This window comes from Penicillium bovifimosum (assembly GCF_028826915.1).
Source record: "Penicillium bovifimosum strain IBT 22155 chromosome Unknown utg000001l_segment0_segment0, whole genome shotgun sequence".
Lineage (NCBI taxonomy): Eukaryota > Fungi > Ascomycota > Eurotiomycetes > Eurotiales > Aspergillaceae > Penicillium > Penicillium bovifimosum.
The window spans coordinates 157,060-176,432 of record NW_026622710.1 but is presented as its reverse complement, the minus strand read 5'-3'; the positions used below and the strand labels follow the sequence as shown (position 1 = coordinate 176,432).

At 50.7% G+C, this 19,373-nt stretch overlaps 9 protein-coding genes across 9 annotated transcripts; 4 read left to right on the top strand and 5 right to left on the bottom strand.

The window, feature by feature from the left end:
* Nucleotides 1-588: 588 nt before the first annotated feature.
* Nucleotides 589-1,576, bottom strand: N7515_000071 (uncharacterized protein; the record flags this gene model as incomplete). Its single annotated transcript, XM_056660815.1, has 3 exons — nt 589-829; nt 850-1,146; nt 1,212-1,576. The coding sequence occupies 3 exons, from the start codon at nt 1,574-1,576 to the stop codon at nt 589-591; spliced, it is 903 nt and encodes a 300-aa protein (XP_056525981.1).
* A 281-nt stretch (nt 1,577-1,857) lies between these two features.
* On the bottom strand, nt 1,858-2,273 carry N7515_000070 (uncharacterized protein; the record flags this gene model as incomplete). Its single annotated transcript, XM_056660814.1, is given in 3 exon segments — nt 1,858-1,938; nt 1,955-2,024; nt 2,038-2,273. 3 exon segments carry the CDS (start codon nt 2,271-2,273, stop codon nt 1,858-1,860), a joined length of 387 nt encoding a protein of 128 aa, XP_056525980.1.
* Nucleotides 2,274-2,975: 702 nt separating this feature from the next.
* On the bottom strand, nt 2,976-4,184 carry N7515_000069 (alanine--glyoxylate transaminase; the record flags this gene model as incomplete). The annotated part of the gene is made up of 2 exons (XM_056660813.1): nt 2,976-4,044; nt 4,096-4,184. The coding sequence occupies 2 exons, from the start codon at nt 4,182-4,184 to the stop codon at nt 2,976-2,978; spliced, it is 1,158 nt and encodes a 385-aa protein (XP_056525979.1).
* A 1,150-nt stretch (nt 4,185-5,334) lies between these two features.
* On the top strand, nt 5,335-6,092 carry N7515_000068 (vacuolar protein sorting-associated protein 29; the record flags this gene model as incomplete). The annotated part of the gene is made up of 4 exons (XM_056660812.1): nt 5,335-5,391; nt 5,442-5,456; nt 5,512-5,925; nt 5,976-6,092. 4 exons carry the CDS (start codon nt 5,335-5,337, stop codon nt 6,090-6,092), a joined length of 603 nt encoding a protein of 200 aa, XP_056525978.1.
* A 798-nt stretch (nt 6,093-6,890) lies between these two features.
* Nucleotides 6,891-7,719, top strand: N7515_000067 (polyadenylate-binding protein; the record flags this gene model as incomplete). Its single annotated transcript, XM_056660811.1, has 4 exons — nt 6,891-6,980; nt 7,109-7,365; nt 7,427-7,514; nt 7,567-7,719. 4 exons carry the CDS (start codon nt 6,891-6,893, stop codon nt 7,717-7,719), a joined length of 588 nt encoding a protein of 195 aa, XP_056525977.1.
* Nucleotides 7,720-8,535: 816 nt separating this feature from the next.
* On the top strand, nt 8,536-11,635 carry N7515_000066 (NEDD4 family E3 ubiquitin-protein ligase; the record flags this gene model as incomplete). The annotated part of the gene is made up of 10 exons (XM_056660810.1): nt 8,536-8,555; nt 8,631-8,653; nt 8,771-8,809; nt 8,882-8,987; nt 9,050-9,183; nt 9,243-10,494; nt 10,545-10,838; nt 10,891-11,032; nt 11,083-11,477; nt 11,536-11,635. 10 exons carry the CDS (start codon nt 8,536-8,538, stop codon nt 11,633-11,635), a joined length of 2,505 nt encoding a protein of 834 aa, XP_056525976.1.
* Nucleotides 11,636-12,182: 547 nt separating this feature from the next.
* Nucleotides 12,183-14,257, top strand: N7515_000065 (glutamate--cysteine ligase; the record flags this gene model as incomplete). The annotated part of the gene is made up of 6 exons (XM_056660809.1): nt 12,183-12,193; nt 12,242-12,314; nt 12,371-12,436; nt 12,489-12,601; nt 12,652-12,762; nt 12,808-14,257. 6 exons carry the CDS (start codon nt 12,183-12,185, stop codon nt 14,255-14,257), a joined length of 1,824 nt encoding a protein of 607 aa, XP_056525975.1.
* A 37-nt stretch (nt 14,258-14,294) lies between these two features.
* N7515_000064 (MFS transporter) lies at nt 14,295-15,788 on the bottom strand (the record flags this gene model as incomplete). The annotated part of the gene is given in 4 exon segments (XM_056660808.1): nt 14,295-14,825; nt 14,844-14,867; nt 14,888-15,316; nt 15,381-15,788. The coding sequence occupies 4 exon segments, from the start codon at nt 15,786-15,788 to the stop codon at nt 14,295-14,297; spliced, it is 1,392 nt and encodes a 463-aa protein (XP_056525974.1).
* Nucleotides 15,789-17,090: 1,302 nt separating this feature from the next.
* On the bottom strand, nt 17,091-18,602 carry N7515_000063 (MFS transporter; the record flags this gene model as incomplete). The annotated part of the gene is made up of 1 exon (XM_056660807.1): nt 17,091-18,602. The coding sequence occupies one exon, from the start codon at nt 18,600-18,602 to the stop codon at nt 17,091-17,093; it is 1,512 nt and encodes a 503-aa protein (XP_056525973.1).
* Nucleotides 18,603-19,373: the final 771 nt, after the last annotated feature.

Sequence of the window (19,373 nt, the reverse complement as noted above, 5' to 3'; positions counted from 1 at the left end):
AAAAACACATCCTAAACCCACCTCAACTACACCTTCGTCTTGACAAGATCTGTACTGCGATGCTTACACGTCGCTGCATCTCTTGTTTCAACTTCTCTCGCGCATCTCCCTTCAACGGCAGATACTGCGCTCTCTATCAGTTATGTATCGCCACCTCGCCTCATCCTCCAAATTCCCCCCGATTCTTGCGCTTTTCTTTTGTCCGTCATGCCGCAACAAAACTCCTGACCCACCGGTCGTCTTGATGACGATCGTGATGCATGGATTGCATGATGACTTGATGACTTTCCTCTGTCTCTCCCCTCTCCCTCATTCTTAAAACACCCATTCTATTCTTTCGCGATGCATGCGTCTCCGACTGTATCCTGGTATCTGCTTTTAATCAAGACTTACGGCCATCAATTTGTACATAGTGATGAGTTAACAATGCGACTGGTTTGCATAGACTTGGTTATTTCTAGTGGTTGTACATAGCTGGTATACGTAGGTCTGCTTGCCTACATCGTAAACACATAGTCGGTTGCACCTACAACCATTCCAGTTGTACCTCAGCCATGTTAGTACTTCTACCAAACAGCTTGGTAACAACTACCGCTTCACCCTCTTACTCCGCCTCTCACCAACCTCACTCTTCTCCACCACCTCATCCTCAACAGGAAACCAATCATACCCAGAAACCCCAATATTGCGCAGCACATAAGCAACCCTCTCAACATCAACCAGCGAAATCCCTCCACCCTTAGCCAAATTCAACCGATCCCGCAACACCCGCGTCGCACCCCACAACTCCCGATACTCCTTCAAATCATACTTAGCAATCAACTCCCCACTATCCTTCTTATATTTCACTTTCCCCCTTTCTTCATCCCAGGGTAATCCATGCAACAAACCCAAAGATAAACATCATCACTGTAAAACGGGACTTCTTGTCCATCGCCCCGCGGAATCGAAGCAACAGACAAAACCAGCGACGCAGTCGCAGGTCCAACGCCTCGAAGCGGGGTCGTAAGAGCATCGAGACTGGATTTGGGGAATTCTTCTGTCACAGGGAGTGTAGCGAATGCCGTCGCTGTAGATTTTTCAATCGTTGAGTCTGTGTTTGACTTGATCATTCCCATGAGCATTGGGCGGGAGACGCCGTGTTTTCTAGTCTTGTTAGAATTGCAGGTAGATCGGAGATCTGGTGTATTACTGGACTGGTATATACTTACAGCTTCCAGTCCATGAGATTGACTAATTCCTCTTTTAGTAGGTATGGTCCTTTTTCCTCGGCTCGCTTTGCGAGGATATCTGGGAGAGTCTCGTAGCGCCATTTGTCTAGTTCGATGTATTTGTTTGTTTCTTCGGTGATGTGGTCGAGATTCGTGTTTGTGTTTGTGTTTGTGTTTGTGTCTGTGTCTGTCTTGCGCTTTGTTGACTTGGACTTTGATCGTTTTTGTCTTATTTTGTGGCTGTAGGCTTGCTCTACTGTTTTCGGGTAGAGGGATAGGAGGGTGTCAAAGGTTTGGGGGGTTATATGGTCAGGATGGAATGTGAATTCATCTTGGTTTATGGATGTCGAGTCTGGTTTAGCCATTTTGCTGTGTCGATTGCCAATGAATGGAGGAGGTTGGAGATGAAGTTCAAAGTTGGAGATGAGGATAGTGTAAGAGTGGTGTTATTGTTTGTATTTGCAATACTTAAAGAGGTAACTTACCGTACTGTATTACACATCTACAACATGGGATAATTCAACAGCTTCCTTGGAAGTTCCAAGGCGAAAGAGCAGCTAAGAAGTAGACCGATGAATAGATCAACACTCTCTTCTACTGTGAGTATACCCCCCAACCAAAGCCATAAAATGAAACCCACTCCCAATTACCGCACAAACATGCCAAATCTGATGCGAATGCCCCCAAACATCAAACCACCCAGGATACACCCTCTCAGGAAACCTCCCTACAAAAACACAAACCCCAATCAACAAGGCAATCCCCTCAGCAAGATACCAACCCGCCCCAATCTCTTTCGCACGCATCCAACCTCTTTCAAACACACAATGCAAAACAGGCATCATGGCCGAAACAGCAAGTAAAGAAAAAAACCGCTCCCCGCAGCGTCCGCATCTTATTCCCTCCACCACCAGTATCGAATAGCGTGATCCCAGCCCCGATCGCAGAGAATAGATTCAGAGCCCAGTACATAAGCCGTAGCAATGGCCGACAGTAGAATGCGTAGTATGTCATTGAAGACCCGGCTCCGAAGGCTAAGAAGCAGATTCCCAGGATATCCATCTTCCCCCAGAGGTGGTGGGTTGTGTATGAGTGGCTGCGGAGAGTGTGGAAGCCTGCGCTGAGTATGTAGCAGATTGTTGTTGAGAGTAGAAAGGTGGTGAATGCATATATGTCGCCGGGGGTGGTTTGGTGATTGGGGACATTGACCAATGTGATTGATACTGCGATGAAGGCCAGTGAGGCGAGGAGGTGTGCCCAGATGTTCATTGTTTCCATGTGTAGACAGCGCCATAAACGTAGGGATTTGAGGTAGGAATATGTGGGCATTGGGTGGCTGTTTAGTATGTAATCGTTGTCGCGTAGCCAGCTTGGAATCTGGTCTTTGTTTCCTATTGTTGGCCAGTCTGACTCTGAGATATCATCTGGCTTGGATATGGCTGGGGAGGTCTCAGCTGGAGGTACCTTGGAGTGAATTGATATTGCACGTCGTGTCATCCTGACAGATCTCCCTGTATTATCTGTATAGTTCGAGGATGGCGGAAACATTAGTTATTCTTGAGATAAGACAATGAATGATGGCTTGGATCTGTATGTTGACTCTCTGAGGCTAAGCGCCTAGCTTCGTGCCCAGGGCGCTTAAAATGCTATAATACCAGGATACTAGCTCATCACTTCTTATATTGATAGTAACAACATACACAAGTAATATCTATCAATGATCATATTTCCAGAGTAAACATCCTATATACATTCTAGGTAACTCTACAGACCCTTAGCCTGCTTGGCCTCGGCAAGCGCCTCCTTAAGCGCCACCAGGGCCTTCTCAATGTCACCCCGCTTCGACTCAGTTACACTAACACCCATGTGACCGAATCGAATATACTTGGTGGCAATCTCCTTGTGCAGACCAGCTGCAAAGATAACCCCACGCTTAAGCAGACCAGGCAGCACATCCGGCGGGGACAGACCCTCAGGCAGGTAGAGAGCAGTCATACCGTGAGCCTGGGCCTCCGGACGGGAAGCGAGCTGCTTAAGCCCGAGCTCGGCAGCAGCAGCCTTGACCTTATTTGAGACCTCGGCGTGAACCGCGAAGCGAGCGGCAACGTTTCCGGTGATCTGGGTAAGAGTGGTGTGCAGGGCGTGGACGAGCTGGGTGGGAGGGGTAGCGAAGTACGAGGGCTTGTTGTTCTCGTAGTTGCGCATAATGGGCAGCCAGTTGGCGATGGAAGCGTAGTAAGCGCCGGCGGGAGTCTTGCGCGACTCGAAAGCCTTGATAGCACGGGCGGAGGTCATGACGATGCTCAGACCGGGAGGGCAACCGATGGCCTTCTGCGAGGCTGTGAGGACGACATCGAGATCCCATTCATCGAAGGCAATCTCCTCCGAGCCGACGCTGCAGACGCCGTCCACGATGACGAGGGTGTCGGGGCTGACGCGGCGGACCAATTGCGTGATGCCCTTGATGTCGGCGAGGACACCGGTCGAGGTGTCGACGTGTGTGAGGGTGATGAGCTTGTACTGCTTCTGCTTCAGGGCCTGCTCGACTTCCTCTGGCGAGTGGCGCTCGCCGATGGCTGACTTGAGTTGTGTGACGTTGGCGCCGTAGGTCTCGAGACACTGGCCGAATGAGTCACCGAAGTAGCCGGTGTTGAGGACGAGGGCATTCTCGCCACGCTCGATCAGGTTGGCGGAAACGATATCCCAGCCGAGGGTGCCGCTGCCGGCGATGATGAAGGGTTGTGCGGCGGGGTCGGTGGACTGGAAGAGCTTGCGGACGAGAGTCAGGGTTTCACCAAAGACCTTGACGAATCCGGGGGCAACGTGGCTCTCACTGGGGTATTGTTAATAAGGTTGTGATAAATAAGGTTGGTGTAACACTCACGCATAATGGGACATGGACTGGAGAACGGCATCATCGAATTCGATGGGACCCGGGATCAGGAGAGTGTTGTGCGGGGCTTGAGCAGACATGATGGGAGTTGGTTCGGGTAGAGGGGTAAGGGGAAGAGAGAGATCAATGGGTTTATATTCGATGTCGTCAGGGAGTACGGAGGCTCTCTCGGTCGAGAAGGGAGTATTCAGGTCAGGCAACGGAAGGCTCTGGTCCAGGTGTCTGGAAATCAGGCTCAGACGTTGCGTAGTCGTTTTGGACGCCAGCTTTCCGATTGCGGCGAGACCGCGGGGGATTTTCGTTTTCGCGTGAAAGGCTCAACTTGCCCGAGGGTAATTCAGGGTAAGGATCGGAGATCGCCGCCGAGATCGCCGGGTGAAGTCCGATTTGTTTTGTTGATTCGGATTAGTATTCGAATTATAAGACCAAAAGAGGGTGTTTATGGAGAGGAAGTGACAGATATTTATCAATTTGACTCTCCCTTTCATCCCCGGTGAGAGATTTTGCGTCGGCGTTTCGAGAGTACGCCGGGCGGATCCCACCGGTGAGAACAGTATGCGACTTACGCTGTAGCTCAGGGATTGGGGTTGTTGGGGTATCAATGGATGAGGAGGAGACCAGGAAGACTATTTGGGCTCTTTCTATTCCATTTCTTATGGTTGTCTGAGCAGTTGAAGAGGTCCTGACGCGACTATCGTGCTACACCGCTATCTAGAAGGTGTCCGAGTAGGTTGTAAACTGGCAATAGTTATATGCCAAATGCCTACTTCCCAGTCACTCAGCTTCATCTGTCAGTTTAAGCCTCAATGTCTTCCCCGCAATTGTCCCTATCAAGTTCTGATCTCATTCAATACACCGTTCTACGCGGTATGTCCCGTTCTGATCCCCTCACGGAGAACTCCACAAAAAACTAGGAAACCTTCGAGATAACCCGGGAAAATGATGGATTGGACTCGTCAATCCGAGAGGCATTTTAACAGCAAGCTCGGTCTGACGAGCCAATGCGAAAACAAACAAAGATGGAGATGGCCCCGAATTTCATAGACTAGAAAGCGCTAGCCGCATTTGGCCATAACCTAGGGCTCAGGGCATTGCTTAGTTGCTCTTCCCGCGAAACTTCGAAGCTCCATTAGGCTGAAGCCAACAGCTCCGTTTCTATCTGGCTTATTTGATATCCAATCCCGGTGGATGGACGATTGACCTCCATTTACCCCACACACACCACCCAGAATGACCGCCCGCTTGGTCTTGGTCATTGGTGACTTGTTCATCCCTGACCGAGCTCCGGTAAGCTGTCCTCCGCTCAGGCTTCTTATCTCCGCTAACATATCGACTAGGATCTCCCCGTCAAGGTTCGTCTCCTTTGACACTCTCCTCCGACACGCTCTGACATTCCGTCGATACTAGTTCCGCAAACTCCTCACACCCGGCAAGATCGGCCAGACGCTATGCCTGGGAAACCTGACCGACCGTGAAACCTATGACTTCCTCCGCAATGTAGCCCCAGACCTGCAGATGGTCAAGGGCGACTTTGATGTGGACTCTCCCAACCTCCCTCTTTCCAAGATTGTGAACCATGGCAGTCTCCGAATCGGCTTCACCCACGGCCATACCATCGTACCGCCCGCCGATGCCGATGCATTGCTTATCGCGGCCCGCCAGATGGATGTCGATGTCCTCTTGTGGGGTGGAACACACCGCTTTGAAGCGTTCGAAATGGAGGGCCGATTCTTTATCAACCCGGGCAGTGCAACGGGGGCCATGAGCTCGGGCTTCTGGCCAGATGGAGAGGAGCCTACGCCAAGTTTCTGTCTGATGGATGTGAGTTGCTTGGTGGATCTGAAGATGAGTACATGCTGACCCTATGCTAGATTCAAGGGGATGTGCTTGTGTTGTATGTGTATCAGCTGAAGACCGATGCCAACGGGGTAGAGAACGTGGCCGTTGAGAAGGTCTCCTTCCGCAAGAATCATCCCCCGGGGGCGTGATACTGCTATATCTCCAGGCCTCTCCCCTTTCCGCTGTATATTCCCTTGTTTACCTGATCATATCTGCTATTTGTCTTGCAGATTCCATGCTTTATCAAGTTAATACATGATACCTTGAATCGAGTCCTTTCTGCCAATGCTTATATGTCGTCGCATATGTGGACCAACCTATGAATGTATCTCATGTGAGCCTTTAATCTGGCTTTTCCAAACATCCCTTAGAACTGATGGCTTTGAATGTCATGTCACTTAATCTAGACTATCTAGTTATGTTGCTCTGAGCCTCTGACTAGTTAGGGATGACCTTTGAATTTGTGCACACTTTCACTAGCGCCGAATTTAGATATTACCAACAGAATTTGTTAGCAACAAACATATATACCTCCATGTTATATGCAGATAAGCCGCGTTGATGATGGCTTCTCAGTTCTGAACGTTCGATGTATTGCGTTACTGCGTACACTGCTGCTCGGATACACCGCCCGGCAATATCCCTTTGATCGCAGTCGGAAAAGGCGCTATTCCCAAAATAGAAACCACCCTCATTGACAAATTCCAGAACTTCATTTCTCTTTTGCATAGAGATCAGGATCAGAGGATTGGTCAACAGCTTTGCCGATATACAAACCACCCGTCAACGCCTCAATCGCCAGCGCCTCCTATATTTACCTCCGCCGTCGCCATATTTCGTGCGCGCAGATTACATCGTCCCTCGGGAGAGCTCTGATCGCTCCTCTCATCTATCCCCGTGACCCCACGACTCTCTACAACCTACAACACTTTATTTCTATCCACAAAATGGCGGCTGAAGGCCAGGAGATCCCAGAGGAGCTTAAGACGGAGCAGGCCGCCCCTGCTCCTGCTCAGTCAGATGGCGCGGATGAAGAGGTACGTGAGACCCGGGGTGGTCCCGCATTGAAGCAGTGCCGTCCTTTGTCTGAAATCTGTTCCCGATTTCTTTCACACATACCATACTATATATAAGACCAACCCTGCTAACATGAACGATTCTCCAGGAAGAGATTGAAGCCATGAAGCGTCGAGTGGCCGAGATGGAATCAGAGGCTGCTAAATTGCGCGAGATGCAGGCCGAGATCGATCAACAAACCGAGAGCCTTCAGGAGAACAAAGAAGATATTGATGCACGTAGTATCTTCGTCGGCAACGTCGATTACGGTGCTTCGCCGGAGGAGATCCAGGCTCACTTCCAGAGCTGTGGATCTATCAACCGGGTGACCATCTTGCTGGACAAGTTCACTGGCCAACCCAAAGGGTGAGTTGGAATATATTCTTGCGAGATATAAATATTGAGTCGCGCTAATACCGGGGTACAGTTATGCCTATGTGGAGTTTGCCGAGCCCAGCCTAGTTGCTCAGGCTCTGGTTCTGAACGAGAGTGTCTTCCGCGGTCGCAACCTGAAGGTCAGTTCCAGCTCGTCTAATTATTCCCCCTGCAACTGCTGACGTTCAACAGGTCGTTCCCAAGCGCACTAACCTGCCTGGTATGCACCGGGGCCGCGGCCGGGGTGGCTACCGCGGTCGTGGTCGTGGTGGCTTCCCTCCCCGTGGTAGCTATCGCGGTGGTGCTGGTTACCGGGGCCGCGGACGTGGTTACTCGCCTTACTAGTGTTCTGAAGCGTTGAAGGGTTGAAAGTTTCTGGCAATCAATACTAGGCCAATCTAACTGATTCGTTCCCCAATGTGTGTGGCTTTTATGTGTGTCTTTGGAGTTGTGGGATGTTGCTGTACAATATTTCTGACACTGAGCAGAGAATTAGCAAAACAATAAGAGAAAGGACTTGGCTCTGGGGTTTCTTAGGGGCGTATGATGTTGCACTGGCGCTGCATTCGGACACTAGGTACATCGTATACAAATTTGCAATTCTCCAATTCTACATGATCCATGATGATCGAGAGTAGATTCACATATGAACTTCCCCGTAAATAGAAACAACATACTGTGTAGTTGATAATATGTGACTATATGGCTGCCTAGACCAGATATAATCAATCGATTGCCACTCTTCCCGCCCGCACCCGCAGATGAACTGAGATCTCCTATTACGTATGCCCAGAAGGCCCTGAAGAGAGTGAGAGAGAGAAAAGACAATACTGAGAAGTTCAAAATACTGTAAATTGAGAATTTGTGTATTAATAATTGAGAAACTGCTCTGCCCCGTGGCTCAGCCCCAGGGTACCTCGTAATAGGTGAAATACGTAGTCCGAGTACCTGCGCCATACAAACCCGGGGCTAAACGCCCTAACCCTTCCTTTCTCTTCCTCCCCTCTCACCTCCCCCCTCCCCCAACTTTGCGAATCATCTTCATTTATCCACTCATTCCCAGGCTTTGACTCTGGGCGAACTCGGTTTGGCCCTTCTCCCCTTCGTGAATGTGCGCCCCCGCGCTATTCTTCGGGCGTGATTGATCGCTTGTAAAGCATCATGGCTTCAAATCTCCCAGCGTAAGTCGGACTCTGTGCCACCTCCTGGCGTTCGATCGGGGGTCTCCAGAACATCGCTAATTACTGGAATTGTAGCCAGCCAAATCTCCGGGTCACGAGTAAGATTCTCTTTGGCATTCCGTCGAATTGTCGAATTGTCGAATTGTCGAATCGTCGATATGAGACTCTGCGGGGTTCCGCGTCGGGACAAGTGACTAACAATTTTTCGCTCTTAGTTATTGCGGCCGACGGTCTGTACAAACGCGATGTCTTCAGTATGTGTCTTTGTGCCTTTTGAAACCTGTCGATCGGCCACCGCGGGGTGGAACTGAGCTGACTTCTTTCAGGATTCCCCGATCCATTCGCCGTGGCCACCGTTGGAGGAGAGCAAACGCATACAACCTCTGTGATCAAGAAGACTCTGAATCCATATTGGAATGAACCATTCGATTTGTACGTTATGTGCCCGTCTGAGATTGGAAGGCGAAAATGCTAATTACAGGTCATCGCTACAGGAGAGTCAACGAGGACAGCATTCTCGCGATCCAGATTTTCGACCAGAAGAAATTCAAGAAGAAGGATCAAGGTTTCCTTGGAGTCATCAATGTTCGCATCGGCGATGTCATTGATCTATCGATGGGTGGTGACGGTACGTTCGAGGCACGCCGATTGCGAGTCATAGGAACGTGAACTAACCTGACCCCTCAGAAATGCTCACCCGGGATCTCAAAAAATCAAACGACAACCTCGTGGTTCACGGAAAATTGATCATCAACTTATCAACAAACCTCAGCGCCCCGCATCCCAATCAAAATGGCCTCCAGCGCCATCAGGCCCAGACGTCGACCTCCAGCGGCCTAGTCCCTCAGGTTGCCACACTAACTCCGCAGTCACAGGCAGGTCCCAGCAATAGCGATACAATGACTGCCGCAGCTTCCAATCTCTCGTTGAGCCAGCGTACCCCGACGACTGCTCCGCCGACCGGCGCCCCTCCCGCGCTGAACGGCGCTCCTACCAACCCTCCTGGGGCCAATGTGCCCTCTCGTACCAACCTCAGCTCTTTCGAGGATAGCCAGGGTCGACTCCCGGCTGGTTACGAACGACGCGAAGACAACCTGGGACGGACATATTATGTGGATCATAATACGCGCACCACGACCTGGTCACGACCAGCGGCCAACTACAACGAGCAGACCCAGCGTACGCAGCGCGAAGCCAACATGCAGCTCGAACGTCGGGCGCACCAGAGCAGAATGCTGCCCGAAGACAGAACGGGCGCCAACTCACCGAACCTGCCAGATGCGCAGCAGATACCGACACCACCGCCCGGTCCTACGGCGGGAACTTCTCTCGGCAATGGAGCCGCGACCGGGTCCAACGCTGCTGCTGTTTCCATGATGGCGACGGGAGCCACCACTGCAGGCACAGGGGAGCTTCCACCAGGCTGGGAACGGCGGGTGACGCCCGAGGGACGGCCCTACTTTGTGGACCACAATACGCGCACGACGACGTGGGTCGATCCTCGCCGGCAGCAGTACATTCGCATGTATGGCCAGGGTCAGACCAGTGGCGGCGCGACCAACACTACGATCCAACAGCAGCCCGTCTCCCAATTAGGCCCTCTGCCGAGCGGCTGGGAGATGCGCCTCACCAACACTGCTCGAGTCTACTTTGTCGACCACAACACGAAGACAACCACGTGGGATGACCCACGGCTGCCTTCCTCTTTGGACCAGGGTGTGCCGCAGTATAAGCGTGACTTCCGGCGCAAGCTTATCTACTTCCGCTCCCAGCCGGCTCTACGCATCATGTCCGGACAGTGCCACGTCAAGGTCCGCCGTAATAACATCTTTGAAGATTCGTATGCCGAGATTATGCGGCAGAGTGCGTCCGATCTGAAGAAGCGCTTAATGATCAAGTTCGATGGCGAAGACGGTCTCGACTACGGTGGTCTCTCACGGTATGATTTTTTTCTCTCTGCGATTGTTGACGATACACTAACCTTCCTAGTGAATTCTTCTTCCTCCTCTCTCACGAAATGTTCAATCCTTTCTACTGTCTTTTCGAATATTCCGCCCACGATAATTATACCTTGCAGATTAATCCCCACTCAGGCGTGAACCCCGAGCATCTCAACTACTTCAAGTTCATCGGTCGAGTGGTTGGTCTGGCTATCTTCCACCGTCGTTTCCTGGATTCCTTCTTCATTGGAGCTTTCTACAAAATGATGTTACGGAAGAAGGTCACTCTCCAAGATATGGAGGGTGTGGATGAGGATTTGCATCGTAACCTGGCATGGACATTGTAAGTGCATCGCGGAATGCTTCTGATGGTCTCGGTTGCTGACGCCAAACAGGGATAATGACATCGAGGGAATCGTGGAACTCACATTTTCGGTGGACGATGAGAAGTTTGGCGAGCGCCGCACTATTGATTTGATACCCGGTGGCCGGGATATTCCCGTCACCAACGAGAACAAGCCCCAGTACATTGAGTGCGTGAACCCCTCTCAGCCTTCGGTCTGATCTAATGTGCTAACAACGTCTAGGCTGGTTACGGAATGGAAGATTGTAAAGCGAGTCGAGGAGCAGTTCAACGCCTTCATGTCCGGGTTCAACGAGCTGATCCCCCCGATCTTGTCAACGTCTTTGACGAGCGTGAACTCGAGTTGCTTATCGGTGGTATCGCCGACATCGACGTCGACGACTGGAAGAAGCACACCGACTACCGCGGCTACCAGGAGCAGGACGAGGTCATCCAGAACTTCTGGAAGATTGTCCGTACTTGGGATGCCGAGCAAAAGTCCCGTCTTCTCCAGTTCACCACCGGTACCTCTCGTATTCCCGTCAACGGATTCAAGGATTTGCAGGGTTCTGATGGTCCCAGACGGTTCACCATTGAGAAGTCTGGCGATCCTAATGCGCTACCAAAGTCGCATACTTGGTATGTTTCACACTTTCACACTGTCGGATTTAATATATCATGACTAACCGACTTCCAGCTTTAACCGTCTCGATCTCCCTCCGTATAAGACACACGAAGCCCTCGAGCACAAGATGTCTATTGCAGTGGAGGAAACGCTTGGCTTTGGACAGGAATAGAATGCTTGCTGTTGACCTTCTTACTGTCTTTAGTGTACCTGGGTCTTCCACCTGTATCCCCATCTTGCAGCACTGCATTATTCCCTCTTCTGTTCTGGCTTGGCCTTGTTTGTTAATTGTAACCCACTATTCAGAAGTTCGCTTTCCAGCCACTTTCAGGTTGATTCTGGATTTAGGGTAAATATACTGGAAGATTAGTAGATTGTCTTCCTTCAAACCTCCACCCCTTACATGTCGACAACGTGCCGCGTCATATAGCGTACTCGTAGCAGGGCTAGGGCTAGGAACGTGACTCTGCCAAGAATGCTTCCTTGTCCTTGATGGTCTGTCAATGGCCAAAGCGATGCTCACAGCATTCCACAATCGTAAAGAGGCTAGTCGGTGATCGCCCGAGAGGTTTGCAGATCACCATTGCTGCACATCAAATGACGTCGTGCTCAAGGCCCAAATGCGAAATGATATAAAAGTCTCCAAATCTCATTGCAGTGTTCATCCTGACTTTATTCCAGAACGCAAAGCTTCAAATATAACCAAGAATCTCGCCAATATGGGTCTACCGTATGTTCTGTCATATCCTGGCAATGGCATTTACTGAACCCTGCATAGTGTGAAAGGAACGTCGATAGGTTGGGCTGAGACGGAAAACGCAGCCCCAGAGATTCGGAGATGGGCAACTGAGGTATGTTTGCGTAACGGACTTTTTCACTGGTGGTTGCTAAGTGCTAACTCTCGCAGCAATTGCTATGCCTTTGGCGTCGACAACGGCATCGTACAGATAGCGTCGCATCGTGGGGTGATGAGGTAGGTGTGTGTCGGGTTGATACAATGGGACACGGACTGATACAATGTGCAGATTGAATACAGCTTGTTCAATCTAGACCCCAGAACCGAGCGGGCAACATTGTTGTTGGATCAGGAGAAGGTGATCCGACAGTGGCAAGAAAGTCCAGCCAGCAAGGAAGAGCCGTAAGAATATCTCCGTTACTGGAGATCTCCTCATCTAATACCGGACGCAGGGTTATTCTTCAATGGGAGTGGGCCAACTATGTCGTTGAGACAACTCCCGCCAAACCATACACTGGGAGTATCGAAGATCTCCTGAATGTGCAGAAAAATATGAAGAGAAGGTTAGTAAGGTATCAGTCTGGGAATCACCAGCTGACTAGGTGCAGACGAGAAATTGTGAACGGTTTCCTTATGCCAAACCAGCATACCCTTTCACTATCCTTCTTCCCTCGTGCCGGAGCAGATGGCCAATGGACAACTCCACATGGCCAGAACGAGACATACCACTCCGTATGCTCTCTTCCACGATATCGAATTGTACCGGAAAATATTATCGGACGGAGAGAAACATCTAAGGAGACTTGTTACCCAATCTACCAAGACACGCAGACGCCTCCGTTCTATGATATCTTACCCTCGGGTGAAGAAGTCAGAAATCACCTTTGTTTAGACGACCTCGAGATCGGAATTGGTTGCTGCAGTCTTCAAACAACCTTCCAAACATCAAACGAATCAGAAGCCCGCTGGCTCCACGACCAGCTAATACCCCTCGCCCCGATCTTCCTCGCCATGACCGCCGCCGTGCCAATATGGAAGGGATACCTAGTTGACACAGACGTCCGATGGCAACGGTTCGGCGATGTGCTCGACGACCGTCGCCCAGAAGAAATGGCAACTATCGTAGGTCTCCTCCCATTCACCAGACTCGCACGAGATCTGACTAGAGAATGTCAGCCTCCACGCTGGACCTGGAATCGCACATACATCTCAGAAGAAAAACCATCAGGTCTTGAAAGTACCTCACCACTTCAACCAATGAACCCAGCAATAAAACAACGCCTTCTAGACGGCGGCATGGACGAATCCCTAGCCACGCACTTCGCATCCATCCTCTCCCGCGACCCACTCATCCTAACACAAGACGATATGGACAATCTCAACACATCGAATACGAAGCTCTTCCAGCTTTTGCAGAGCTGCGTCTGGCATGCCGTTCGCTTCAAGCTTCCCATCACCGATGCAGGACCAGGGTGGTGTATCGAGTTCCGCACGATGGAATCCCAGCTCACGGATGAAGCGAATGCGGCATTCGCTATCTTCTCCTACTTACTATCCAGGGCGATAGTCACTATGCATCTGAACTTTTATATCCCTATTGACAAAGTGGGCGAGTCAATGGAGTTTGCGAAAGAGCGCGATGCTGTGAGGCGGGGACGGATGTGGTTCCGGCGGACTGGATGGTCTGGCTCTACTGCTATTTCCGGGTCGATGTGTAGGGAACATACGCATCGGATGAATGGTGTGGCAAAGGGGGAATATGCGTTTATGACGGCGGATGAGATTTTCAATGGCGAGTCTGGACCAGATGGGTTCCCGGGGCTGGTGGCTATTGTGCGGCTTTATTTGGAGCAGAGTAAGATGCCAGAGGCGGAGCAGGCTAAGTTGGAATCGTATCTGGAGCTGGTTAGCAAGCGAGCGAGTGGCGAGAATCCAACGCCGGCGACTTGGATGAGGGAATTTGTTCGTTCGCACGAGGATTATCGGCAGGACAGCTATGTTAGTGAGCGTGTTTGCTATGATCTGATGAGGGAGATTGTTCGAATGAATGAAGAATGAGTATCATCAAGGTCAACAATCTATATAATACCCTATTCTATTTCGCTTGATCTGCAAAATTGCTCGCAGCCCTCAGTCTTTCGCCGTATCTCCACAGAATGAATGGTATAGGACACCCAATTACCAAGGCCAAGAGTGCCAGTAGAGTATTCCCCCATCCATAGCCAAGCTTCGCATACATCTCCGGACTAAACAACGGGAATCCAAAGCCCGTAAACCCTCTTACAATATACACAGCCCCATTGGCACTAGCCGCATACACCGGAAACGTATCCAGAAGATACGAAGTGCAACACTGGAAGATGATCGTGGCCCCCATCAGTGGCAATGCAATCCCAATATCAGGCACAATCCAATGAGTTTTGTACTCTGCACTCCAGCCGTAGATTACCAACCCAATCGGAACCAACAAAGAAGCAGGCACCATGATCGGCAGTCGAAACTCGGCTCGTCCGACACCATCGTTCCTGCACACTTGGTATCTATACACTCGGTCTGTTACGAATGCACAGATCTGAGCTCCGATAGGTACCCGATACAAGGCGCGATGTAATGCAGCGTCCCAGTGCTGATTTTCATGTCATACCGTGTTGTCCAGAGATCCGAGAAGCTGGAGAGAAGAAGATATACTATCCCATAGAGATAGCCATAGTAGCAAGCCAGAGCTTGGATGATGGGCTGTGTTGCGAGAAAATACAAAGACCGCGAGATGGTACGTCGATACAGCTGGCCGACCGTCTCGTCTTTCTCAAATGGTGTTCTCCAGACACGGCCTTCAGAATTTCCCTGTCTCTTTGCTTCTGCAATGAGTTCCGCCTTCTTGCGGAGTAATAAGACAGGCGCGTATGTTTCCCGACCGACAAGGAAACACAGAATTAGAAATCCTCCTGCGGCTAGAGACGTAGACCAGAACGCCCAGCGCCAGCTGGTATAGTCTGCTATAAACCCGCCTACTATGGGACCGAGACATGAGCCTAGTACAGGACCGAGACTAACCAGCGCAACTGGGAGTCCGCGCTCTTCTTTGCGGAAGACGTCTCCGACTATACTTGCGCCGACCTGGTGAATATCAGCTTCGAACTAAGGTCTACAGTGAATAGATAGCAAGAGAGACTGAACTCACAGCTAGCGATGCACTCGCCCCTACACCACTCAACAAGCGGAAAATCAATAGCTGTGTCATGCTTGTGCAGAACCCGGCACCGAGGTCGAAGGCAAGGTAGAAGAGTGTCCCGGCTTGTAATACCGGCCATCGACCATATAGCTCGCTGAGGGGACCGAGTAGGATTGGTCCCATGGAATATGTAAGTAGGAATAATGATAGAGCCAAGGGACCGGTGATTGTAGATGTGATGTGGAACTCGGTTGCGATATCGTTGACTGCTGGTGTTGTGATCGTTGATGATAATGGCATTAGGAATAGTGGTACGGCGATGGTTGCCATGAGGATCCATTTTTGTGTTGCGGGCCAGTCTTGGGGGTGATCGCCTTGGAAATCTACCATTGTGGCCTTTTCTGGTGACGGGGACATCGTGGGTGTTGGGTTGCGGGTTGCTTGAGATTGGCTTTGATGGAGGTGGAGTGGATAACTACTTTTAGGGGAGACTGTATGTGATATAGGCCTTGTGTCCGTACACCCCTGCATTCTGGACGAGGAGGGAAGACATTGTTGATGCTGTTGATGCACTATGGATCGGCATGATCGACGAGGAAATGCATGGGTGGGTCCGGGTCCACTCCTTTTAGTTCCGCAAGGAAGCTTGGCGCCTAGAGGAACCCTAATTGGGGTCTACTGCGTAAGGATGAAGGTGTTTTCATTGTGTAGCTTCATCAGAGTGGATGTTGGTATACATACAGGTTTTTGCAATTGAAAGACGGAATAGGGATTGAGGAACAAGTCTGGATGCAGTGTAGGTGAATCTCAACTGACGTCAACTGCGAACGCCGATTGTTGTACTGGTTGACATGCATGGGATGTCTTTGTGTACAGACTGAGTGTGCAACTGAGCCTTGTTTGCAGTACTCGCTTGCCATGTTCTTTGTTAATATAGGCTTTATATAGCTACAGCCTGCTTTCCATAGTTCTACGAATAGTTTCTTCTTCCCGATCTCCCCATACCAGTTACTTCGTCGCCTCTCAACAGGTCATATCAACCCACCTCCAACTCTTGCTAACTGGCAGCCTTTTATAGTCAGCAGTGTTGGACTCTTGGGAGGCTTTGGTCAATCCACTGCAGTTTCTTCCTTGGTATCAGTGATCTGGATGTCGATATGCTTCGATTTCCAAGCACACGGTTGCCATTCTCAAAAATATGCTTACAACATGGGCACCAAGTAACTAGCTCGATGTTAGTACTAGTTTGTGAAACATGCCTTGAAAGAGGTATATCGACATCCAGCTCTTTGACACCAAGGAAGAAACTGCAGATGCATTGACAGAAGCATTGCCAAGAGTCCACCACGTCTGACTACGAAAGGGTGCTAAGGTAGTTAGCAGATAAGAGATGGAGGCGGATTGGAACTTTGGATGCTGCATTTTTCTATCATTTTCACTATGCAAACCAGATTGATTTATGCTCTTGGTGTTGATGCTCAGTCTGGGGGTGTCGCTATGTACATAAGCTTGGTCCCTCTATCATCCTATCAATGGACAGGACCCCCGGGCCAGTGAATCACATCAATGGTCTGGTAGATGATATAGACAAATAATCTAAATGGACAATGAGGATGGCAATCTGAGATGGGCGGTCAGGATGAATGATCCAGATGATGATCAAGAACAAAACAAAAGAGGATGGTACCAAATGTGATAGCTATGTCCTGATCGTAGTCATCACCTCGCCTGTTCATCCCGCTGTTTGTGGGCTGCCCGAGGCTCCGGCAGGAATCGTGCTGTAAACGAGAACCCAGAAGCCAGTATCAACATGAGGATCCAGATGGCGTAACCCCCCACCAGCTGAGTCCTTGCACCGAGAGCAAACAGAGTGGTGAAAAGCGCAGGGCAGAAGGCCCGAAGCGCACTCGAACCGGTCAAAGCCAAAGCATTCAGCGTGCCTAGCACCTTTGGCGATGGTGCTACATCGTTCAGGGCAAGCTGGATCGCCGTGAAGCTCATGCTGACTCCGCTACCGATCGCAAGCATGGTCGGTGCGAAGACCCAGAAAGCTCTGACGGATCCTTTGGTTTCCACACGCAGGAGAGCGTTACCCAGGGGCAGACAAAGGAAGAAGAACGGGTAAACGCAGGCGCAGAGGCGCATGACACCATTGGATCCTATCTTTCGCTGCAGTGGTGGGAATACAAGTAGGAGCCACGCGGCTTGAGAGGCGCCGTTCAGTCCCATCATCAGTGAAATCTGTAAGGGCGTAAAACCCCAGCCTCCCAGATGGATGGGAGTGAACCAGAAAACTGGGATGATAGCGGTGAAGCCGAAGGCAAGGATCATGATATGCCCGTACACATACAGAACCATACCGACACCCGGTGAATTGAGAAGCTGCCGGGTTGACATGTCACCGCGCGGAGCTGGAGCTCTGGAGGCTGCCTCTTCCCCGACGCCATCCGCAGCCGGCTCCTTCTTCAGTGTCTCCTCAACAAAGAGGGCGCTGGATACTGCGGCAGTGAGTCCGATCAGCGCGACCACAACGCTCGAAAGCACATAGGGATGTGTTTCCAAGAAGTGGACGTTTCCGAAGATACTCGGATATTGCCGCACTGGATCGGCAAGCGCACCTCCCAAGAGAGGACCTAGGAAGATACCCAGGTTACCACTAAAGGCAAACCAGCTAAACGCCCGAGCCTGGGTGGTGGGGGTGCTGTGCTCCGCGACCATAGTGCGGATAGTGACAATAGTTCCAGCGAAGACGCCAGCAAAACATCTAAACAGAATCATCTGTGGAATGCTCTTTGCCAGACCAAACAGACCCGTCGCTACAGTCACGCCGAACAATGAAAAGACCAGGACCGGCTTGCGGCCGAGGCGGTCGGCGGCGCGACCCCAGAATATCATGACAATTGCCTGTGTCAGAGAGAACATCGACTCGATAAGTCCGCTGTAAAAGCCGATATCCGCGTCTGCCACGTTACCGTTATCCTGCACCATCTGGCTCACATACGGGAAGATGGAGAAGAAGGCTAGGGGCTCCACCACCCGTGCATAGCAAAGCAGCAGGATCTGGAGCTTCGGTAATGGCTTTTTGTCGGTGAGATCGACACCATTGGAATCAGGTGCTGAAGAGTTGTCCACATTGTCTGATGTGTGCACGTCCACATATTTGGCCTGGTTGGCCCCTAGGAGAGCGGTCGTCTCATCTATACGGCCATTTTCCTCGCCCGTCCCGAGCATTGAGTCAGCCGGGAACACGGGAGCCTCATGACTATGTATCCGCGAGTTTGAAGTGACCATCTCTGACCGGAAGGGCGGATGGGCATTGACTTGCGGAAATTGACTCGAGGGCGCATGTCGTGAGAATTCGTTCTGATGGTCTCACACCGCTTTCGCATCGCGCTTCTCGCCGTCGCGCCGATCCGAGGTAGGACCGTAGGAATCATGAACTAGTGCTAACTCGTATACGTAAAATTGTTAGATATGCAATGGCAGAACGCCACAAGTGACAAGTGGCCACATCTGCCATACTCTGATACTCATATAAGATCTCGGGAGGAAGATATGGTTATGTGTAGAGTTGAAGCGAGGATCCGGAAATTCCTTTTCGAGTTAGCGTTGCCGTCTTGGGGTTAGCCTCCTATTTTGCCGTCACGTTACCACCCTTGACTTGGCGTGTTTTCGTCGCGTACTCCGTACTCTATTCATATTGAGTCATGGACCTTGTAACAATAGTCAAGATATTCAAGCATGTCTATGTTATCTAAATGGCTCATAGCCTCATAGGAGTCAGTATTCACTATTTTGCAATTCCAGCATCAGAGGTTGCAGTGGAAAGACTGTTCAACACTCAACAGTGGTTGTGTTTTCCACCTCAACGTCGTGGAGTACAGAGCATGCTTTCCTGGAAGAATGTGACAGCCAAACTGCCAGCGGTTTGTGACCCAATCTTGAGCAATTGATGCCTTGCCATGGAATTAAACACCAGATTAGACGCGGCATGTGTCGCTG